At 36.1% G+C, this 21,758-nt stretch overlaps 1 protein-coding gene across 40 annotated transcripts in view; it reads left to right on the forward strand.

Annotated features, from left to right (window-relative positions):
- KRIT1 (KRIT1 ankyrin repeat containing) overlaps positions 1-21,758 on the forward strand; it is a 46,271-nt gene that overhangs the window by 23,485 nt on the left and 1,028 nt on the right. For all 40 annotated transcript variants that reach the window (XM_054493882.2, XM_063667587.1, XM_063667584.1 and 37 more), the window contains 5 exons: positions 711-862; positions 7,957-8,123; positions 8,755-8,842; positions 9,400-9,606; positions 21,379-21,495. In XM_054493882.2, the coding sequence (XP_054349857.1) occupies positions 711-862; positions 7,957-8,123; positions 8,755-8,842; positions 9,400-9,606; positions 21,379-21,495 (731 nt within the window). The remainder of the gene's footprint in view (positions 1-710; positions 863-7,956; positions 8,124-8,754; positions 8,843-9,399; positions 9,607-21,378; positions 21,496-21,758) is intronic.

Raw genomic sequence — 21,758 nt, forward strand, 5'->3', positions numbered from 1 at the left:
GTAGAAAATACAACTTCTTTTTATTCTTGACTCTTAAATTTTGAAATAATACAGTATTCTTCTCTTTTATATAAATTATTAGTGTTCAAACTGCTGAAACAGGTAAGTCCCTGCCCACCCTCTTCCCTGCTTCATTCAAAGCATTTTTTAATAATTAAAAAACAAAACTTTTCTTCTATGGCAATGGCATTTGATTTGAATGCCATTAAATGTTGTGCTCATGCAACTTGCCTTTATTTTTTGTGTTCATTTTGAAATAATACAAATGTTCTTTTCTCTTACATTAGTTTTCTATTTAAAATCAACCTTTTTATTTAAAATCAACCTAATGACACTATATATTTGTTCCTCAAAGTATTACACATACATAAAGAATTTGATTGATGTGATTGGTTATTTAATGGCTTAGTTGTATCTTTTTAACTAGGAATTCTACTTATATCATAATTAAATAGGCTATAATGGAATTAAGGATTTCATATACATTTGATAAATTTTATGTAAGAATTATTTTTAATAATTTTTATATTCTTGATAATAAGCAGTTAACCACAAATTGGGTAGTCATATTGATTAAAATGTTAATTTTAGATTTAAATTTAATTGTGAGTATTCAGTACAGAAGTGCAGATAGTTTAATACAAAGTTTCTATGCATTGATATAATTGACTTTTTACATTATCATTTATAAAAGGAATGATGTTTTTCAGGCCTTCAACTCAAACCGTATCATAAACCCTTGCAACATGTTCGTGACTGGCCAGAAATACTTGCTGAATTGACTAATCTGGATCCTCAAAGGGAAACACCTCAGCTTTTTCTAAGAAGAGATGTGAGACTTCCTTTGGAAGTTGAAAAACAGGTTTGCTTGGAAATCTTATTTACAGTTATTTAAATGCACAAAGTCTGTTGAGTTTCTATTGTAAGCACTAGAGGCAGAAATTGTGCTTACATCCTTAAATCGATCCTTACATCCCTGTGATAATTGGCGGAGTTTCAGTTGATCTACTTACGAAGCTCTTGGTTGGGATTTTTCATTTCCACTCCCATTGTCTTAAGAATACAAAAGAAATAGGGAGGCTATCCTAAAGAAAATTAGCAATCAGATGTGGAGCCAAATTATACAGGAAAAAAAATTGTTTAGACTAGTTAGGAAGTACACTGTCAAGGATAAACTTAATAAAGGGCTAATCAGTTGTATACATTTTGAAGGAAGAAGGAGAAACACTGGTGTGGAAGAGAACATCCTGGGTGGTTAAGATTATACTTGCAAAGGGAACAATGCAAAAGTCATTCTCAACAATCCATAAGTGGCTCATCTTTTTTTTTCTTTTTTTTTTTTTGAGACTGAGTCTTGCTCTGTCTCCCAGGCTGGAGTGGCACAATCTCGGCTCACTACAATCTCCACCTCCCAGGTTTAAGCAGTTCTCGTGCCTCAGCCTCCCAAGTAGTTGGGATTATAGGCGTGTGCCACCACACTCAGCTAACTTATTTTGTATTTTTAGCAGAGACGGGGTTTTGCCATGTTGGCCAGGCTGGTTTTGAACTCTTGGCTTCAAGTGATCTGCCCACCTTGGCCTCCCAAAGTGCTGGGATTACAAGCGTGAGCCACCATGCCTAGCCTAAGTAGCTCATCTTAACTCAAACAGAGAACTCTATACATAGTAAAAAATGAGAATAGTATTTACATTTGATAAAAAGAAGTCTGTCCAGACAAGTATATTTGAATTTGAACTACTGTGGATTTTAGAGAGGAAGAAGTGACATAATGCCATAAGAAGGATGAATGGGCAAGGCATAGTGGCTCATTCCCGTAATCCCAGCACTTTGGGAGGCCAAGGCGGGTGGATCACGAGGTCAGGAATTCAAGACCAGCCTGGCCAAGATGGTGAAACCCCGTCTATACTAAAAATACAAAAATTAGCCAGGCATGGTGGCGGGTGCCTGTAATCCCAGCTACTTGGGAGGCCGAGGCAGAGAATTGCTTGAACCTGGGAGGCGGAGGTTGCAGTGAGCCGAGATTGTGCCACTGCATTCCAGCCTGGACGACAGAATGAGATTCCATCTCAAAAAAAAAAAAAAAAAAAGAAGGATGAATGGACAAGGGAGAGATTATAACGGCTTAAATTAGGCATGATAATCTAAATATGGTAAAATTGTTTCATGGTCTTAAAATGTTAGTGAAGAAAAAAATAGAATACATTTCTTAATTCTTTATTCTCAGGGAATATTAAACAAATACAGTTAAACAAATTTTAGCACAAGAAAATTTCAACAGCCATGTCCAAACTTGGTAAACATTTTGTACATAACTATATATATTGCTTCTTTTATATTATCAAGCCAAAGTTAGGGTAGATCCTCTCAGCCAAATATACTAGGAGTCACATAAAAATTGCTATGAAATTTACCAAAAACTAAGGACTTCATTATTTGTTAAAAATGTGTTAGAATCACATTAATAGAATGAAAGGGAGGGAAGAAAACACATGATCATCTTAATTGATGCAGAAAGGCATTTGACAAAATCTAACACCCTTTCGTGATTTAAAAAACTCTCAGAAAACTAGGAATACAAGTAAACTTCTCAGCATGATAAAGGGTGTTCACAAAAAAACCCACAGCTAATATCATATTCAATGGTAAAAGACTGAAAACTGTCCTCCTAAGATAAGGTACAAAATTAGGATGTCCACTTTCACCAGTAATCAAGACCTTAGTTTTTGGCAAATGACGTATACATAGGAATTCCCAAAGAATCCACAAGAAAGCTAGAGCTAATAAATTAATTCAGCGAAGTTTCAAGGTATAAGCTGAACACACAAAATCTGTTGTCTATATTACCAGCAAAGAATAATACAAGAAAGAGATTAAGAAGTCCATTAAAATAGCATCTAAGAATAAAATACCCAGGAATAAATTTAACAGAAGAAGTTCAAGACTTGTACACTGAAAACTATAAAACATTGCTGAAAAATAAGACCTGATAACTGGAAAGACATCTCCATGTTCAATGATAGGAATAGTTAGCGTCGTTAAGATGTCACTACTAGCAAAGTGATCTACAGATTTAATGCAGTCCCTAACAATATTCCAATAGCTTTTTTTGTGAAAGTGGAACAGACAGTCCTCAAATCCACAAGAATTGCAAGGGGCCTCAAATAGCCAAAGCAATCTTGAGTAAAGAAGAAACAAGTTGAGAGATTGACATTACTCAATTTCAAAGCACACCACAAAGCTAACTAATCAAAAGCATTGTGGTACTCTAGCATAAGGATAAACATACAGACCAATGGAATAGAATTGAGTTTTCAGTAATAAACCCATACATATACAGCCAGTAGACTTTTGACAAGGCTACCAAGTTCATCTAATGGAGAAAGAATAGTCTCTTCAACAGATGGTGCTGGTATATCTATAAGTTCACGTTGCAAAAGTAGGAAATTGGACCCCAACCTCATGCCATATCAAAAGTTAAAATGGCTGGGCGTGGTAGCTCACACCTGTAATCCCAGCACTTTTGGAGGCCGAGGCAGGTGGATGACTTGAGGACAGGAGTTCTAGACCAGCCTGGCCCACATGGCAAAACCCCATCTCTTCTAAAAATACAAAAAATTAGCCAGCCATGGTGGTACACCTCTGTAGTCCCGGCTACTTAGAAGGTTGAGGCATGAGAATTGCATGAACCCGGGAGGTGGAGGTGGCAGTGAGCCAAGATCACGCCACTGTACTCCAGCCTGGGTGACAAAGTGAGACTCCATCTCAAATATAATAATAAAAATAAAATGCATCAGTGACCTAAATATAAGTGCTAAAACCGTAAAACTCGTAGAAGAAAACAAATGGATAAATCTTCATGACCTTGGATTAGGCAGTGGAGTCAGATATGACAACAAAAGCATGAACAACAAAAGAAATATTGGGTAAGTTAAACTTCATCAAAATCAAAAACTTTTGTGCTTTAAAGGACATTATTAAGAAAGTGAAAAGCAACAGAATGGGAGAAAATATTAGCAAATCATAGATAAGGGTTTGCTATCCAGAATATATAAATAACTCCTACAACTCAACAATAAAAAGGCCAACAACGCAATTAAAAATGGTCAGGGTTCGGTGCAGTAGCTTACACCTGTAATCTCAGCACTTTGGGAGGCTGAGATGGGAGGATCATGGGAACCCAGGAATTTGAGACCTGCCTGGGCAACACAGTGAGACTTCATCTCTATAAAAAACTTTAAAAATTAGCCAGGCATTGTGGCACACACTGTAGTACCAGCTACTCAGGAGACTGAGGTGGGAAGGTCGCTTGAGTCTGGGAGGGAGAGGTTACAATAAGCCAATATCATACGACTGCACACCAGCCTGGGTAATAGAGCAAGACTATCTCAAAAAAAAAAAAGTAGGCCAGGCGTGGTGGTTCACTTCTGTAATCCCAGTGCTTTGGAAGGATGAGGTGGGAGGCTCACTTGAGGCCAGGAATTTGAGACCATCCTGGCTGCATAGTGAGACCCCGTCTCTACAAAAAAGTTTTTTTATTGTTTTTGTTTTTGTTTTTGTTTTTTTTAATAGCCTAGTGTGGTGGCACACACTTGTAGTTGTAGCTACTCAGGAGATTGAGACAGGAGGATCACTTGAACCCAGGAGTTCAAGGCTACAGTTAGTTATGATCATCCACTGCACTCTAGGCTGGATGAAAGAGCAAGACCCTGTCTGTAAATAAAATAGGTTGAAGGACTTGAATATATAAATAGCCAACAAGCACATGAAAAGATGCTCAGCATCATTAGTTATTAGGGAAATGCAAATTAAAACCTCAGTGAGAAACCACACCTACTAGGATGGCTATAGAAAACAAAACAGAAAATAATGAGTTGGTAAAAATGTATAGAAATTGGAACCCTGGTACATTGCAGGTGGGAATGTAAAATGGTGCAGCCACTGTGGAAAACAGTGGTTCTTCAAAAATCTAAAAATAGAATTACCATATGATCCAGCAATTCCACTCCTAGATATATGCCTGAAATAATTGAAAACAAGGACTCAAACATATTTGTATGTCACTGCAGCATTATTCATAATAACCAAAAGGGTAGAGGCACCCTAAGTGTCCATCAACAGATGAGTGGACAAACAAAATGTGATCTATATATACAAATAGAGTATTATTCACTGGTACAAAGGAATGAAGTTATGATACATGTGACAACATGAGTGAACCTTGAAAACATACTAAATAAGCCAGACACAAAAGAACAAATATTTAATTCTACTTATATCAAGTAAGATAGAATAGGCAAAGGCATAAAGGAAAAAAATAGATTGGAGGTTATCAGAGTTGCTGGGCTAGGGGAGGGGTGGGAAGTTCTTACCAGTTAACAGAATTTCTCTCTGGGGTGATATAAACTATGTGGAACTAGATAGTAGTGATGGTAGCACAACATTGTGAACATAATTAATGCCACTGAATTTCACACTTAAAAACGGTTCAAATGACAAATGTTGTATCTGTTTTACCGTATAACTTTAAAAATGTATGATATCTATAAAATCTGCACATAATCTAAGTATACTCAGTCTGCCTTCTCCTCCCAAGTAATATCGTAATAGTTTACTGGTAGAGAAAAGGAGCAGTAATGATAATACTTGGGTGATAAATAAATTGCATAATTATAAAATAAAGGAGACTCAAGTAAAAAGGAAGCAAGGCTTAGTAAGTTCTTATGGTAAACCAGAATGTCATGATAATCTGGTAAAGCAGTTGTGTCCTTTCACTCATTATATAATTAAGAAATTCCTGTTTGTACCATCTGAAAAACAGAATTACACTTATTGTTTAGCATCATCCTTTTAGGATGAAAACATCCTGATTTCATTAGAAATGAAAAAATGGTGACTAAAACTCATTGAACATGGTATTGGGAATTGTAACTGTTATTATCTACTCATATTCTTCAAATATACAATGTCAGTTTTTATTAGAAAATATGCTTTCAGTCTTTTTCCATTTTATTTTGAGAAATTTGAAAAGCCATAGGCATATTAAAAAGTAATACAGTTTACACCATTTACTATTCATTAGATCACAAGTTGTTAACAATTTGCTTTACTGTATTTACTTTCTTTGTGAACCATTTTAAGCTGAGTTGCAGGTGTCATTCCTACATATTTTGGCGTGCATCTTCTAAGAATAAAGACATCTCTACCTACCACAATAACATTTCCAACCTAATAAAATTAATAATTCCATAATTACATAATATCTGATTGAAATTCAGATTTTTCCCAGTTGTTTCAAAATACTTTTATACCTCCCAGCCCCAGGATCTAGTCAAGGCTCATGCTTTATATTTGGATGTCTCTTTAGTCTCTTTTAATTTAGAACAGTCCCCTTCATTTTTTTCCCATGAAATTGTTTGTTTTTTTAATATTGTATAGAGTATTTTAAGATAGAAAAATAGTATTATTTCAGTTAATGTTGCAAAAATCTTCTTTTTTTTTTGAGACGGAGTCTCTCTCTGTCACCTAGGCTGGAGTGCACTGGTGCAATTTCGGCTCACTGCAAGCTCCACCTCCCAGGTTCACGCCATTCTCCTGCCTCAGCCTCCTGAGTAGCTGGGACTACAGGTGCCTGCCACCATGCCTGGCTAATTTTTTGTATTTTTAGTAGAGACAGAGTTTCACTGTGTTAGCCAGGATGGTCTCAATCTCCTGGCCTCGTGATCTGCCCGCCTCGGCCTCCCAAAGTGCTAGGATTATAGGCGTGAGCCACCGTGCCTGGCCACAAAAATCATTTTTATTCAAGCTTGGGATCGTTGTGAATTGTATTTGGAAATACTTAAAGTATTTATTCAGAAACTTTATAACCGGTGACTTTGTACAAGTAGGAATATATTCTGTAGGCTAGGATTTCTCAAATCTTTATTAATCTTATTGGATAAACTTTAAAGTTTAAAAAAAAAAAAAAAAAGATCTAGGCCAGGTGCAGTGGCTAACACCTGTAATCCCAACACTTTGGGAGGCCGAGGTGAGAGGACTGCTTGAGCCCAGCCTAGGCAACATGGCAAGACCTTCTGTCTTCAAAAAATTTAAAAATTAGCCAGGTATGGTGTTGCACACCTCTTGTCCCAGCTACTTGGGAGGCTGAGGCAGGTAGATAGCTTGAGCCCACGAGATAGAGGCTGCAGTGGGCCATGTTCATCCCACTGCACTCCAGCCTGGCTGGCAGAGCAAGACCCTGTCTCAAAAAACAAAACAAAAATTTACTCTTCTTGAATATTATTAATATTTGAAAGTACAAAGTCTTTTTAGTCAAAATTTAAAATGTCTTACAACAAGCTTTTTAAAAATGCATTTGTCCTTTGGAAATTAAGATACTTCCTTTTATCTTCTTTGAAGTCCACTACTGTATTATATGAAGCATAGTTAACAGAAAAATGTTTCAGTCATACAAAAATTTAGGTAAAATTTTGCTAAAAATTATCCATATTTATAAACTGATGATAATATTTGTTAGACAACCAGGTTAGCAAACTATAGCTTATAGCCATATTTTGCCAGTTTTTGTATACCTCATAAGCTAATTTTTTTTATGTTTTTTGATTGTTAAAAAAATCGAAAGAACAATATTTCCTATCATGCAAAATTTTTTGAAATTCATATTTTGGTATTCCTACATAAAGTGTTATTAGAACACTGCCATACCCATTTGTTGATGTATCACCTGTGGCTTTCTTTGTGCTACAGTGCCAGAGTTGATTAGTTGCAACAGCGATTATATAGCTTACAAAGCTTAAAATACTACTCTCTGGGCCTTAACAAAATGTTTGCCAACCTTTGCTCAAAGCAGTAACAGCTCATTTATATACAAATATGTAGCTTTTGCTTTTCCCATATTAAGTTGTTCATTTGTAAAAAGAAATTGTAGCCTAATAACCAAATTATACTTTTTCTTTTAAGATTGAAGACCCACTAGCTATTCTTATTCTCTTTGATGAAGCCAGATATAATTTATTGAAGGGCTTTTATACAGCTCCTGATGCTAAGCTGATAACATTGGCAAGTCTGCTTTTGCAAATAGTCTATGGAAATTATGAGAGTAAAAAACACAAGCAAGGTTTCCTAAAGTAAGTATTTAATATTATGCATGGTCTTGTGCTATGCTCAAGATTCTGTTTAACCAAGAAAGTTTAAAAATATTATTAGAAAATATTTATACATTACATTGGTTTGGAATTAAATAATATAAGACATAGAATGAGAAAAGAAAACATTATACTAAAGCATTCTTAAAGTTATACTCTCCAATTTTACTTTTCTTATATTTGACTATAGTTTGATATACTTTATGTTTTTTCTTCTTTCTTTATGCTTAAATAAGTTCACTAAAACCTGACTCGAATAAGTAGTAAAACATTTTATAAGGCAGATGTACTTAAGAATCCCACCATAAAAACTAGTTTTATGTTCAGTCTTTGAGAGAAAACACTGAGATTTTAAGCATATTTGAATTTGGTTATTGTGGTTTTCAATTTTCAAAAATATTTTCTGGTTATTGAAAGAAGAAACATTTATCTAAATTGATAATATGAGATTTGTGGCTTTTGCTTAACATTTTTAGAGTTCTCTGATATTTTACAGCAAAATATTTTTCAGCTTAAAAATTACGTTACTGAAAGCCATTTGTAACAGAATGATTACTATACTTTAGCTAGTAAAGATGATTTATTTAAAGGATGTTGGCATGTGTGCTTACAGTGAAGAAAATCTAAAATCCATCGTACCTGTTACCAAACTGAAAAGTAAGGCACCTCACTGGACAAATCGCATACTTCATGAATACAAGGTAAGCTGTTTAATAGAAATGAAAAAACATTTTTAATGTTTTTAATGTAATGTTTTTAATATAAACATGAAAAACATATTTAATAGAAATGAAAAAACATTTTATAGGCTAGTTGAAACTTTGTTAGTGTTATTAATATTTTAAACAGAGGTAGATTAAATTTATAGTCCTGAAATTAAAAATGTATCTTCTAGTTCACAATGCTTGAAATTGAAAGTAGCAAGATATTTTTATTTTTAGTAATACATAATCTTTTACTGAATACCTTCTACATGCCAAATACTGTGGTAAGGACTGAAGATAAAAATTTGAAATAATATACTATCCATGCCCGTGAAGCAATTAAAACCCCATAGCATAGACAGTATTTTTAGACCTCAATTTTTTTTTTAATATTAACATCACAAGAGAAAAAGTACTCCTGATATAATGTACCATAATTTTATTCTTTAGGGGCAGTCTTGATTTCAGAAACTGCTTAGTTGATCTGTTTGGATTATCAATGGTACATTTTCCTTTCACATCTCTTATTTTTAATTTACCTTGTTTGTTTTTAGAATCTCAGTACAAGTGAAGGTGTCAGTAAAGAAATGCATCACCTTCAGCGCATGTTCTTACAGAATTGCTGGGAAATTCCTACTTATGGAGCAGCATTTTTCACAGGACAGATATTTACAAAGGCAAGCCCCAGCAATCATAAAGTCATCCCTGTGTATGTAGGAGTGAATATAAAAGGACTTCATCTCCTCAACATGGAAACTAAGGTAGATTTTCAGCTCTTTTTTACCAATCATGTCATATAATACTTAAAACAACAGTACCAACCTACATGAAGAATTTAGAAATGGCATATATACAAGACTGTTCATTGCAACTCATTCATTACATAAGATGAAGGGGGACACTAAATCACTGTCAGTAAGGGGTTAATATTATATTACATTTCTGCATTGGAATACCCTTCAGCCATAGAAAAAAATAAAGAGTATTTTTGTGTAGAATGATCTGCAAGATATATTTAGTGAAAAAGCAAGGTGCTGAACAATATGTAATATGCTGCCTACTCTTGGTATTAAAATGGGAGGAAATGAGGATGACTTTTACATAAATACATATTGCTTGTATATGCATAAAATATTTCTTGAAGCCTTTAGAGAAGGGAACCAGGTAACTAGGAATAAAAGTAAGGAGGGAAACTTTTCATTACATGCCTGTCTAGTTCAGACCACTATAACAAAGCCCTATAGACTTGATTGGCTTATGAACAACAGAAGTTTTATTTCTCGCAGTTCTAGAAACTGGAAGTCTGAGATCAGCGTGCTAGCGGGGTTGGATTCTAGTGAGAGCGTTTTTCTGGGTTGGAGACTGCTGACATCTCCTTGTAGCCTCATATGGCAGAAAGAATGAGGGAGTTATCTTGGGGTCCCTTTTATAAAGGCATGAATCCCATTGATGTGGGCCCTGCTCTCATAAATTATGACATAATTACTTCTCAAAGGCTCTACCTCCCAATACCATCACTTTAGGAGTTAGGATTTCAACATACCAATTTTGGGAGGCAGGACACAAACATTCAGTCCATAACAATGCCATTTTGCAACTTGAAAGTTTTAACTGTGTGATTATGTTGCCTGTTTAAAACATTTGTTAGGTTAATTGAAAAAGATGAAAAAAAGAAAAATATTATAGGTGACACAAGGGCTTCACTTTGAAAAATTAGAATTAGTACAAGAACCTTTTCGGGAGCAGGATGAAGTATGGAAGGGATTGAATGTCCACTGGAATACTTCAGAGCTTCTTTATTGTTTTTTGTTTTTCACATTTAAACATTTTTTTATTTATGTATTTATTTTTTGAGACAGGGTCTCACTCTGTTCCCCAGGCTGGGGTTCAGTGGTGCCATCATAGCTCACTGCAGCTTTGAACTCATGGACTCAAGCAATCCTCCTACCTCAGCCTCCTGAGTAGCTGGGACTACAGGCACATAACACCATGCCTGGCTTTTTTTTGTTGTTTTTTTTTTTTTTCAGAGACAGGATCTTGTTATGTTGCACAGTTTGGTCTCAAACTCCTGGCCTCAAGTGATCCTCCTGCCTCAGCTTCCCAAAGTGCCGGGATTACAAGCATGAACCACTGGGTCCCACTCATTTTTTCAACTGATATATAGTAGTTGTACATATTTATGAGGTACATGTCATATTTTGATACATGCATAGAATATGTAATGATCAAATCAGGGTAATTAGGAAATTCAGCACCTTAAATATTTATCATTTCTTTGTATTGGGAACATTTCAACTCATCTCGTAGCTATTTTGAAATATACAATAAATTATTAACTGTAGTCACCCTAGTGTACTATGAAACACCGCAACTTATTCATTCTATCTAACTGTATGTTTATACCTGTTAACTGACCCTCTCCTTATTCCTCCCTACCCTACCCTTCCCAGCTCTGGTAATTATCATTCAACTCTCTACCTCCTTAACATCAACGTCTCACATATATGAGAACATAGGGTATTTGACTTTCTGTGCCTGGCTGATTTCACTTAACAAAATGACCCCCAATTCCATTCATGTTGTTGCGAATGACAAGATTTCATTCTTTTTTATGGCTGAATAATATTTCATTGTGCATATATACCATGTTTTCTTTATTCATTCATCTGTTGGTAGACACTTAGGTTGATTCCATATCTTTGCTATTGTGAATAGTGCTGCAGTCAGCATGGGGTTGCAGGATCCCACTGATTTCCTTTCCTTTGGAAGAATACTCAGTAGTGAGATTGCTGGTTCATGTGGTAGTTTTATTTTTAGTTTTTGAGAAACCTCTATACTGTTTTCCATAATGGCTCTACTAGTTTATATTCCCACTAACTCTGTATAAAAGTTCCCTTCTCTCTGCATCCTCACCAGCATTTGTTATGTTTTTGTCATTTTGATAATAGCCATTCTAACTGGGGTGGGATGAAATGTCACTGTGGTTTTGACTTGAACTTCGCTGACAATTACTCGTGGTGAGCATTTTTTAATATACTTCTTGGCCATTTGTATGTCTTCTTTTGAGAAATGTCTAATCATTGCCTACTTTATAATGGGATATGTTTGTTTGCTGTTGAATTGTTTGATTTCCTTGTAAATTTTGGATATTAGTCCCTAGTCTAATGAACAGTTTGAAAATACTGTCACCCATTCACCACATTGTCTCTTCACTCTGTTGATTGTTACATTAGCTGTGCAGAAGCTTAATAGTTTAAATAGTCCCATTTGTCTGTTTTTGTTTTTGTTGCCTATGCTTTTGAAGTCTTAACCATAAAATCTTTGCCTAGACCAATGTCCAAAAGCATTTCCCTTATGTTTTCTTCTACTAGTTTTATAAGCTCAGGTCTTACATTTAGGTTTTTTATCCATATTGACTTGATTTCTGTATGTGGTGAGAGATGGAGTCTAGTTTTATTCTTGTGCATGTGGGTATCCAATTTTTCCAACACCATTTATTGAACAGGGTGTTTTTTTCCCCAATGTTCTTGGCACCTTTGTTAAAAATGAGTTGGCTGTAAATACATGGATTTATTTCTGGGTTCTCTGTTCCACTGAGATCTGTATTTACAATATCATGCTGTTTGGTTACTGTAGGTTTGTGTAGTTTATTTTTTGAAATTAGGTAGTGTGATGCCTCCAGCTTTGTTCTTTTTTTCTCACTATTGGTTTGGCTATTTGGAATCTTTTGTTATTCCAAATGAATTTAGGATTTTTTTTTTTATTTCTGTAAAGCATGTCATTGGTATTTCGATAAAGATTGCATTGAATTACTTGATTGCTTTGGGTAATATTGCTGTTTTATTTTTATTTATTTATTTATTTATTTTGAGATAGAGTCTTGCTTCATAGCCCAGGCTGGAGTGCAGTGGCGTGATCTCGGCTCACTGCAACCTCTACTTCTTGGGTTCAAGCAGTTTTCCTGCCTTGGCCTCCCAAGTAGCTGGGATTACGGGCTTGCACCACCATGCCCAGCTAATTTTTTTTTTTTCTTTTGTATTTTTAGTAGAGACAGGGTTTTACCATGTTGGCCAGGCTGGTCTTGAACTTCTGACCTCAGGTGATCCACCCACCTCGGCCTCCCAGAGTGCTGGGATTACAGGCATGAGCCACCACGCCTGGCCTATATTGCTATTTTAACAATATTAACTCTTCCAATCCATGAGCATGGATATCTTTCCAATTTTTTGTGTGCTCTTGAATTTCTTCCATCAGTGTTTTGTAGTTTTCATTACAGAGGTCTTTCACTTTTTTAGTTAGATTTATTCTCAATTATTTGATTTTTTTTACTAGCTATAGTAAATGAGATTGCTTTCTTGATTTCTTTTTCAGTTGGTTCATTATTGGTGTATAGAAATGCTACTTATTTTTGTATGTGAATTTTGTGTCCTGCAACTTTATTGAATTTGTTTTATCAGTTCTATTAGTTTTTTGGTAGAGTCTAGGTCTTTATATAAGATCATGTCATCTGCAGAGAGGGACAGTTTGACTTCCTGTTTACCAATTTGTATGGGTTTTATTTCTTTCTCTTACCTGATGCTCTGTCTAGGACTTCCAGTACTTCCAGTACTATGTTGATTAAGAGTGGTTGAAAGTGGGGTATCCTTGTCTTATTCTAGTTCTTATAAGAAAGGCTTTCAGCTTTTCCCCTTTCAGTATGATATTAGCTGTGGGTTTGTCATATATGGCCTTTATTGATTGAAGTATGTTCCTTCTATGTGAATTCGCTGAGAGGTTTTTTGTTTTCATCACGAAAGGATATTGAACTTCATGAAATTCTTTTTCTGCACTTATTGAAACTATTATATGGTTTTTGTCCTTCATTCTATTGATTGTATCACATTTATTAATTTGCATATGGTGAATCATCCTCACCTCCAAGGCATAAATCCCATTTAATCATGGTGTGTTATCTTTTTGATGTGTTGTTGGACGCAGTTTGGTAGTATTTTGTGGATGATTTTTGCATCTATGTTTATCAGGACTGTTGGACTCTTGTTTTCTTTTTTTGTTGTGTCCTTGTCTGGTTTTGTTATTGGAATGATGCTGGCCTCGTTGAATGAGTTAGGAAGAATCCTCTTCAACTTTTTGGGCCATTTTGAGAAAATTGGTATTAGTTCTTCATTATAGGTTTGGTAGAATTTAGCAGTGAAGTCATCTGGTTTTTGTTTATTGAGAGACTTTTTGTTCCTGATTCAACCTCATTACCGAGAATTTATCTGTTGAGGTTTTCTTTTCCTTCCTGGTTCAATATTGGTAGGTTGTCTGTGTCCAGGAATTTATCTTTTTCCTCTAGGTTTTCTAATTTGTTATCCTATCATTGGTCCTAATAGTCTCTAAGGAGTCTTTGTTATTTCTGTGGTCTCAGTTATAATGTCTCTTTTATCATTTATGATTTTGTTTATTTGGATTTTCTTTCTCTCTTGGTTAGTCTACCTAACAGTTTACTCGTTTTATCTTTTTGAAGAACCAACTTTTCGTTTTGTTGATCCTTTGTAATTTTTTTTTTCTTTTTTTTTTTTTTAAGTCTTTCTTTTAGTTCTGGTCTGATCTTATTTCTTTCCTTCTGCTAATTTCAGGGTTGGTTTTTTCTTGCTTTTCTAGTTCCTTGAGGTGCATCGTTAAGTGTTTGAGATCTTCCTACTTTTTTGCCATAGATGTTTATTGCAGTAAACTTCCCTCTTACACTGCTTTTGCTATATCCCTTAGGTTTTGGTATATGGTGTTTTCATTTTCATTGCATTTGAGAAATTTTTTTATTTCCTTCTTAATTTTTTAATTGACCCAATGATCATTCAGGAGCATGTTGTTTAATTTCCATTTATTTGTACAGTTCCCAAAATTTCTTTTGTTACTGATTTATAGTTTCATTTCATTGTGATCAGAGAAGATACTTTTACAAAATTTATTGGGACTTGTTTTTTGGCCTAACAGATGGTGTATCCTGGAGAATGTGTGTTCTGCAGCTGATGGATGAAATGTTTTGTAAATGTCTGTTAGATCCATTTATTTATTTATTTGTTTGTTTGTTTATATTTTTTTAGAGACAGAGTCCTGCTCTGTCGCCTAGGCTGAAGTGCAGTGAGCAATCTCAGCTCACTGTAAAACCTCTGCCTCCTGGGTTCAAGTGATTATTCTGCCTTAGCCTCCTGAGTAGCTGGGATTACAGGCATGTGCCACCACACCTGGCTAATTTTTGTATTTTTAGTAGAGAGGAGGTGTAGCCATGTTGCCCACGCTGGTCTCAAACTCCTGGCCTCAGGTGATCCAACCACTTCGGCCTCCCAAAGTGCTGGGATTACAGGCGTGAGCCACTGCACCTGGCTGTTAGATCCATTTAGTCTAAAGTGCGGTTTAAATCCAGTGTTTCTTTGTTAATTTATTTTGATCCATTCATTGTTGAGAGTGGGGTGTTGAATTCCCCAACTATTATTGTATTGGAGTCTGTCTTTCCCTTTAGATCTAATAACAATGGCAAAAATCACAGTTATTTTTGCACCAACCTAATATAAAGCTTTTTTTTTTTTTTTTTAACTTTTAGCATTTTAAACACATCATCCCAGGCTCTTCTGGCCTGTAGTTTCTTCTGAGAAATCTGTTGTTTGTTTGATGGCAATGTCCTTATATGTGACCTGATGCATTTATCTTATGGTTTTTAGAATTCTCTTGTTGTCTTTGAGTTTTAACAGTTTGACTATAACATGCCTTGGGAAAGACCTTTTTAGGTCAGATCTGCTTGGGTATCTTTGAGCTTCCTGTATCTTGATGTCTACATCTCTTCCAAGACTTAGGGAGTTTTCAGCTATTATTTCTTCAAGTAGGTTTTCTTTGTCTTTCTCCATTTCTTCTCCTTCTAAAATCTCAGAATTCAAATATTTGGTCACTTTATGGTGTCCCCACATGTCACATTGGCTTTCTTTGTTCTTTTTTATTTTTTCTTTCTTTTTTTCTTTTCTTTTTTTTTTTTTTTTTTGGTCTGCCTGGGTTAAGATACCTTTGGGTTTACAAATTCTTTATTCTGCTTGATCTAGTCTATGTTGAAGCTCTCATTTGTGCTTTTTATTTCATTTATTGAGTTCTTCCATTCCAGGATTATGTACTTTTGTTATCTTATATGTCTTAGGTCACACTGAGTTTCTTTAATATCATTATTTTGATTTTTTTGTTAGGCATTTCAAAATTTGGGGGGAGGATCTGTTACTGAAGAATTATTATTTTCCTTTGAAGGTGTCATATTTTCTTGCTTTTCAATGTTTTTTGTATCCTTATGTTTATATCTGTACACCTGATGTCACTTCTTCCTATTTTATGCATTGGCTTTTGTAGGGAAAGACTTTTTCCTTTAGATGTAGCTATAGTGTTGGTTGGATAGGGTGCTTTGGCTTTGATTCTGGGTGAGTGCAGTAGTATAGTCTCCCTATGATTTCTTCAGCTTTAGTGAGCATTAGTGGTGTCAGTCCCTCAGTGGCTTAGACTGTGGTTGTTAATGAAGGCTGTAGTAGGCTTTTCTGGGGACTGTGATTCCAGGTAGGCCAGTGCTCAGGCACTAGTAGTTGTGCCAGTAGGCAGGGCATGCCTTTCCTCAGGCCCCTAGATAGTACATGTGGGCGCCAGCAGGCATAGGCAGAGCATAACAATACTTAAGGCCCCAGATGAAATGCACAGGCACCAACAGCAGGCAGAACAGGCCTGTCGTCAGGCCCTCTGATGGTGTGTGCAGGCAATGGCAGCAGCGTGCTAGTTGAGTCAGTCCTCGGGCCCTTAGATGGCATGCTTAGGCACAGTTGACAGTGGCAGTGGGCAGGGCAGGCTTGTCCTCAGGACCCTAGACAATGTGTGCTGGTGGCAGTGGTAGGCAGGGCAGGCTTCTCTCCAAGCCCACCTCTGGAGTTTGCAAGTGCTGGTGGCAGGCAGGTGGATTGACCTCCTGGCACTATGTGCACAGGTGACAGCAGCAGTAGGTGGGTCAGACCCTTTTCAATCCCACTTTAGAGCTCTTCAGTTAGAAGTTAGTTTATGGTGCTCCTTTTTCTAACCGTAAGTCATTATAAAATACAGGTTTATCAGTTATTTTTTGGCATATTTAACACATTTAAATGGGATGAACAGCTTTTTAGTTTATCATAGGAAGCTAATAAAAATCAAATCTAATTTGTTTCATTTTGTTTTGTTTTTTTGAGACAGAGTCTTGCTCTGTCACCCAGGCTGGACTGCAGTGGTGTGATCTTGGCTCACTACAACCTCTGCCTCCTAGATTCAAGCAGTCCTCCCGCTTTAGCCTCTCAAGTAGCTGGGATTACAAGCATGAACCACCAAGCCCACCTAATTTTTGTGTTTTTAATAGGGGGGTTTCACCATGTTTGCCAGGCTGATCTCAAACTTCTGACCTCAAGTGATCCACCTGCCTCGTAATCTGTTAATTAAGATTTGTTAAGAATAGACCAAATCAGTTAAAGTAATAATGAAGCTTATGCATTTTTAAAAGGCATTTAGATTAGGAAATTTCACTGTAAACCCGGTTTTTATTTTCATCATTTTTGTGTGTCTTTTTTGTTGTTGTTGTTGTTGTTGAGATGAGTTTCGCTCTTGTTGCCCAGGCTGTGGTGCAATGGCGCGATCTTGGCTCACCGCAACCTCTGCCTCCGGGGTTCAAGCGATTCTCCTGCCTCAGCCTCCCAACTAGATGGGATTACAGGCATGTGCCACCACACCTGGCTGATTTTGTATTTTTAGTAGAGAGGGGGTTTCTCCATGTTGGTCAGGCCAGTCTTGAACACCTGACCTCAGGTGATCCGACTGCCTCACCCTCCCAGAGTGCTGGGATTACAGGTATGAGCCACGGTGCTCGCCCCTTTATGTGTCTTAATAGTTCTTTATAATCACATAACTTCCTGAAATATCCCAGTCATAGTTTAGTCATTTTATATTAATTTTCAGGGTCATCTTTAAGGGCAACAGTTACTTTGATAGATACACATGTGAATGGAGATAAAATATCTAGGAACATAGGGTGGAATAGAGTCTGATTTTAGTAACGACCTGAAGCTTAATTTCTTGAAGTCTCTTCTAGCAGGGGTCACCAAACCCCATGGACTGGTACCGGTCCATGGCCTGTAAGGAACCGGGCCACACAGCAGGAGATGAACAGCAAGCAAAGCTTTCATCTGTATTTACAGCACTCCCTATCACTTGCATTACCATCTGAGCTCTGCCTCCTGTCAGATCAACGGTGGCATTAGATTCTCATAGGAACATGAACCCTCTTTTGAATTGCACATGCAAGGGATCTAGGTTTCATGCCCTTTATGAGAATGTAATGCCTGATGATCTGTCACTGTCTCCCATCACCCCCAGATGGGACCATCTAGTTGCAGGAGAACAAGCTCAGGGCTCCCAGTGATTTTACATTGTGGTGAGTTGTATAATTGTTTCATTACATATTACAATATAATAGTAATAGAAATAAAGTGCACTGTAAATGAAATGGGCTTGAATCATCCCAAAACCATCCCCGACACCCCTGTCTGTGGAAAAATTGTCTGCCACGAAACCGATCCCTGGCACCAAAAAGGTTGAGGACTGCTCTCTTACAGTCACCTTGATTTTGGGTCATTTGCTTATCATTTTATTTTTCTTTCCTTTTTTTTTTTCCCCCTTGGGACACAGTCTCACTCTGTTGCCCAGGCTGGAGTGCAGCGGCACCATCATAGCTCAGTGCAGCTGCAAACTCCTAGGCTCAGGCAGTCCTCCTGCCTCAGCCTCCCAAGTAGTTGGGACTACAGGCATATGCCACCACACCCAGCTAATTTTTTTATTATTTGTAGAGATAGGGTCTCACTTTATTGCCCAGGCTGGTCTCAAACTCCTGGTCTAGGCAACAAAGTGAGACCTTATCTCTACAAGGTGATTCTCCCACCTTGGCCTCACAAAGTGCTGGGATTGCAGGTGTGAGCCGCCACACCATCCTCATTTTCTGTTAAAACTATTTTGCCCACACAAAATAGGCTGCTGTTTATAGCTTGTAACCACTTTTCTATTTCTCTTGTACTGAGTTCATTAAAGGAAATGAAGGAGAAATGCCCCCCACCATTTCAAGAAATTTTTCCTCTGCTATTTCAGAGCATTTTATACCAACATCTGCAAATCATTCTTCATAGAACTGGATGGTGATGCTGTGCCATTTCTCTAAACTATATTTTATGTTTGTTAGCTTTCCAATTTTTGGCAATAATACAAAGTTTTACATAGTATTCAAATGAAGGTTTAGCGATATGATTTAACACTTAAATATAACATTTCATATTATGTATAATACTCTGATCCAGGATTCACATAAATGAGATAGCAGTAACAGACAGAAGGATGACAGTAATATTCTTAATTAACAGTCTGCTTTTTCCTTAGATAAGAGGTTCAGTTTGTTGAACTATAAATAGAAATGCTATCCTTGGGTATCTAAACAGGTGATTGAACCAAAGAGTAAAGGTATTTTCTATCCATCTAGTCATTACCTTGTTCTCTGTAAACCACTGATAAATTTATGGCACCTTTGAAAGCTTTAAGATAGTTACATATTTCAGCCGTCAAATGTGGGAACAACCAGCTTGTCCTCAGTTGTCTTAGATTCACCAAGGTCTACTAGGATTGCATTCAACAAGCTTAGCAAAAATATAGCAAACACCTTCATCTGCAAAAATACCTTCATTTGCATTTAAAACACTACATGGGATACATTAGCGTCAGAGATAGGAAAAGCCATGGGACACAGTTGTGTTTTTTATGTCAATTGTTTCTACCTTCTATAACTACAGGCTCAGTACTTTTGTTGGAAATTTGACTTCCATAATTGAGAAGTAACTATACTACAGTTGTATTTTTTTCTGTATATTGAACTGTTTTGAAGCCATATTAATGGACTGTTTTGTGGCTTTTGAATAAAGAAATTTCAGGTGATTGATTTAAAAGAGAAGGCAGTTTAAGGTAGTATGATCTCTTGACTCTGTTTCAGTCTGTACCTTTATAAGTAGCTATTTTAGTGTATCCTCCTATGTATAGGGTTATATTTTACAATATAAATGTAGATAGCCATTTTTAAAAGATACTATTAGTTTTTCCTTATACTTAATGTATACTCACATAAATTATCTGTGTTTCATTCACAGAACCTCACTTTATTTTATTTATTTATTTATTTAGACGGAGTCTCACTGTTGCCCAGGCAGGAGTGCAGTAGCGCGACCTCGGCTCACTGCAACCTCCGCCTCCCAGACAGAACCTCACTTTAAAAATCCCCTAACCCATTATCTTTCTGGCACATTCTTAGTTTAGTATTTGTGGTCAATATTATAAGAATTGCTATTTATAGAAAATGAATGCTTCTAAACATATGTATCTTAAAAATGCCATGAACACTTTCTTTGTTTATATGTACACAAATAATATATGTTTAGGGCAAGAAAATGGAAGTTACTGCTAGAAGAGAATTGTTATTAACAAGGATATATTGAATGTCTGCTTATATACAGTATTATATTAGGAAAGTGTAGGAATCATTAATACTGCTTTATAAACAGTTCTGTTGTTGGCTGGTCCATGTGCAGTAGTGTTTACAACAATTTGATCACAATCAATTACAGTTCTTCTCCACTTCCACTGCTTCACTTGACTATCCTTAAAAAAATAGCTCTGATGAATTTATGAAAGGTATGTTAGTAATTTTTTAAATTATGCTTACTTTTACAATAAATATATCAGTGTACTTATTTTCAGTGGGATGAGATTGTTGAAGTAAACATGGTAACCCAGTTGCATAAACTACAGTCTGAAAGTACTATATAAATATTCAAAAGAAAGATACTGAATAAAGAGATAGCTTTTAACCTGCAGAAAGAAAATAAAGATAGTACCTTTCATTATCCTGAAAGCCATGGATAGAATTGACATCTTTAAAAATGTTTGTCAATCTTATACGGCAAATATTGCTCACAGCACTCTCCTGAGAGTCTACCAATCTATGTGATTCTGTGCTGCAGGCTGTGTGAGGTTAGTGCGGGGTGCTTTGAAAAGGCTTCATTAAAACATTCTTGGAAACCATCATTCTCAGCAAACTATCACAAGAACAGAAAACCAAGTACTGCATGTTCTCACTCATAAGTGGGAGTTGAACAATGAGGAATACATGGATGCAGGGAGGGGAACATCACACTCCGGGGTCTCTCAAGGGGTAGGGGGCTAGGGGAGGGATAGCATTAGGAGAAATACCTAATGTAGGTGACGGGTTGATGGGTGCAGCAAACCACCATGGCACGTGTATATCTATGTAACAAAACTGCACATTCTGCACATGTACCCCAGAACTTAAAGTATAATAATTTTTAGGAAAAGCATTCTGAACCATTATATTTAGATCAGACTACATAAATATAGATAGTAAGAGAAAATAGGTGATGTTTTTAATATGTATTTCAATATAGTTGTTTCCAATTATGTTGCAGGCTTTACTCATCAGTCTTAAATATGGTTGTTTTATGTGGCAATTGGGAGATACTGATACTTGTTTTCAGATCCATAGCATGGAAAATAAAATGAGCTTTATAGTACATACAAAACAGGTAAGTATCATTTATTTTGGACTTCATAAACTATTGTGTTAGTAAAGTTACTTCTTTTTTTAAAAAAAGTGACATCCATTTAACTTCAAGGAAAACCTGTAATATTCCATGAAATTAAAATATTTAAGACCAAGGAATAAAGCCAGGCCTTCTAAGCAAGGAAAAATCAGAAACTTATCTGAATAGTTTATTCAGTTTTATAACAAACTCTTTTGCCATGTCTTTTCATTCTGGTCAGTATTACCTGTCTTTTCTATCAAGTT

This window comes from Pongo pygmaeus, chromosome 6 (assembly GCF_028885625.2).
Source record: "Pongo pygmaeus isolate AG05252 chromosome 6, NHGRI_mPonPyg2-v2.0_pri, whole genome shotgun sequence".
Lineage (NCBI taxonomy): Eukaryota > Metazoa > Chordata > Mammalia > Primates > Hominidae > Pongo > Pongo pygmaeus.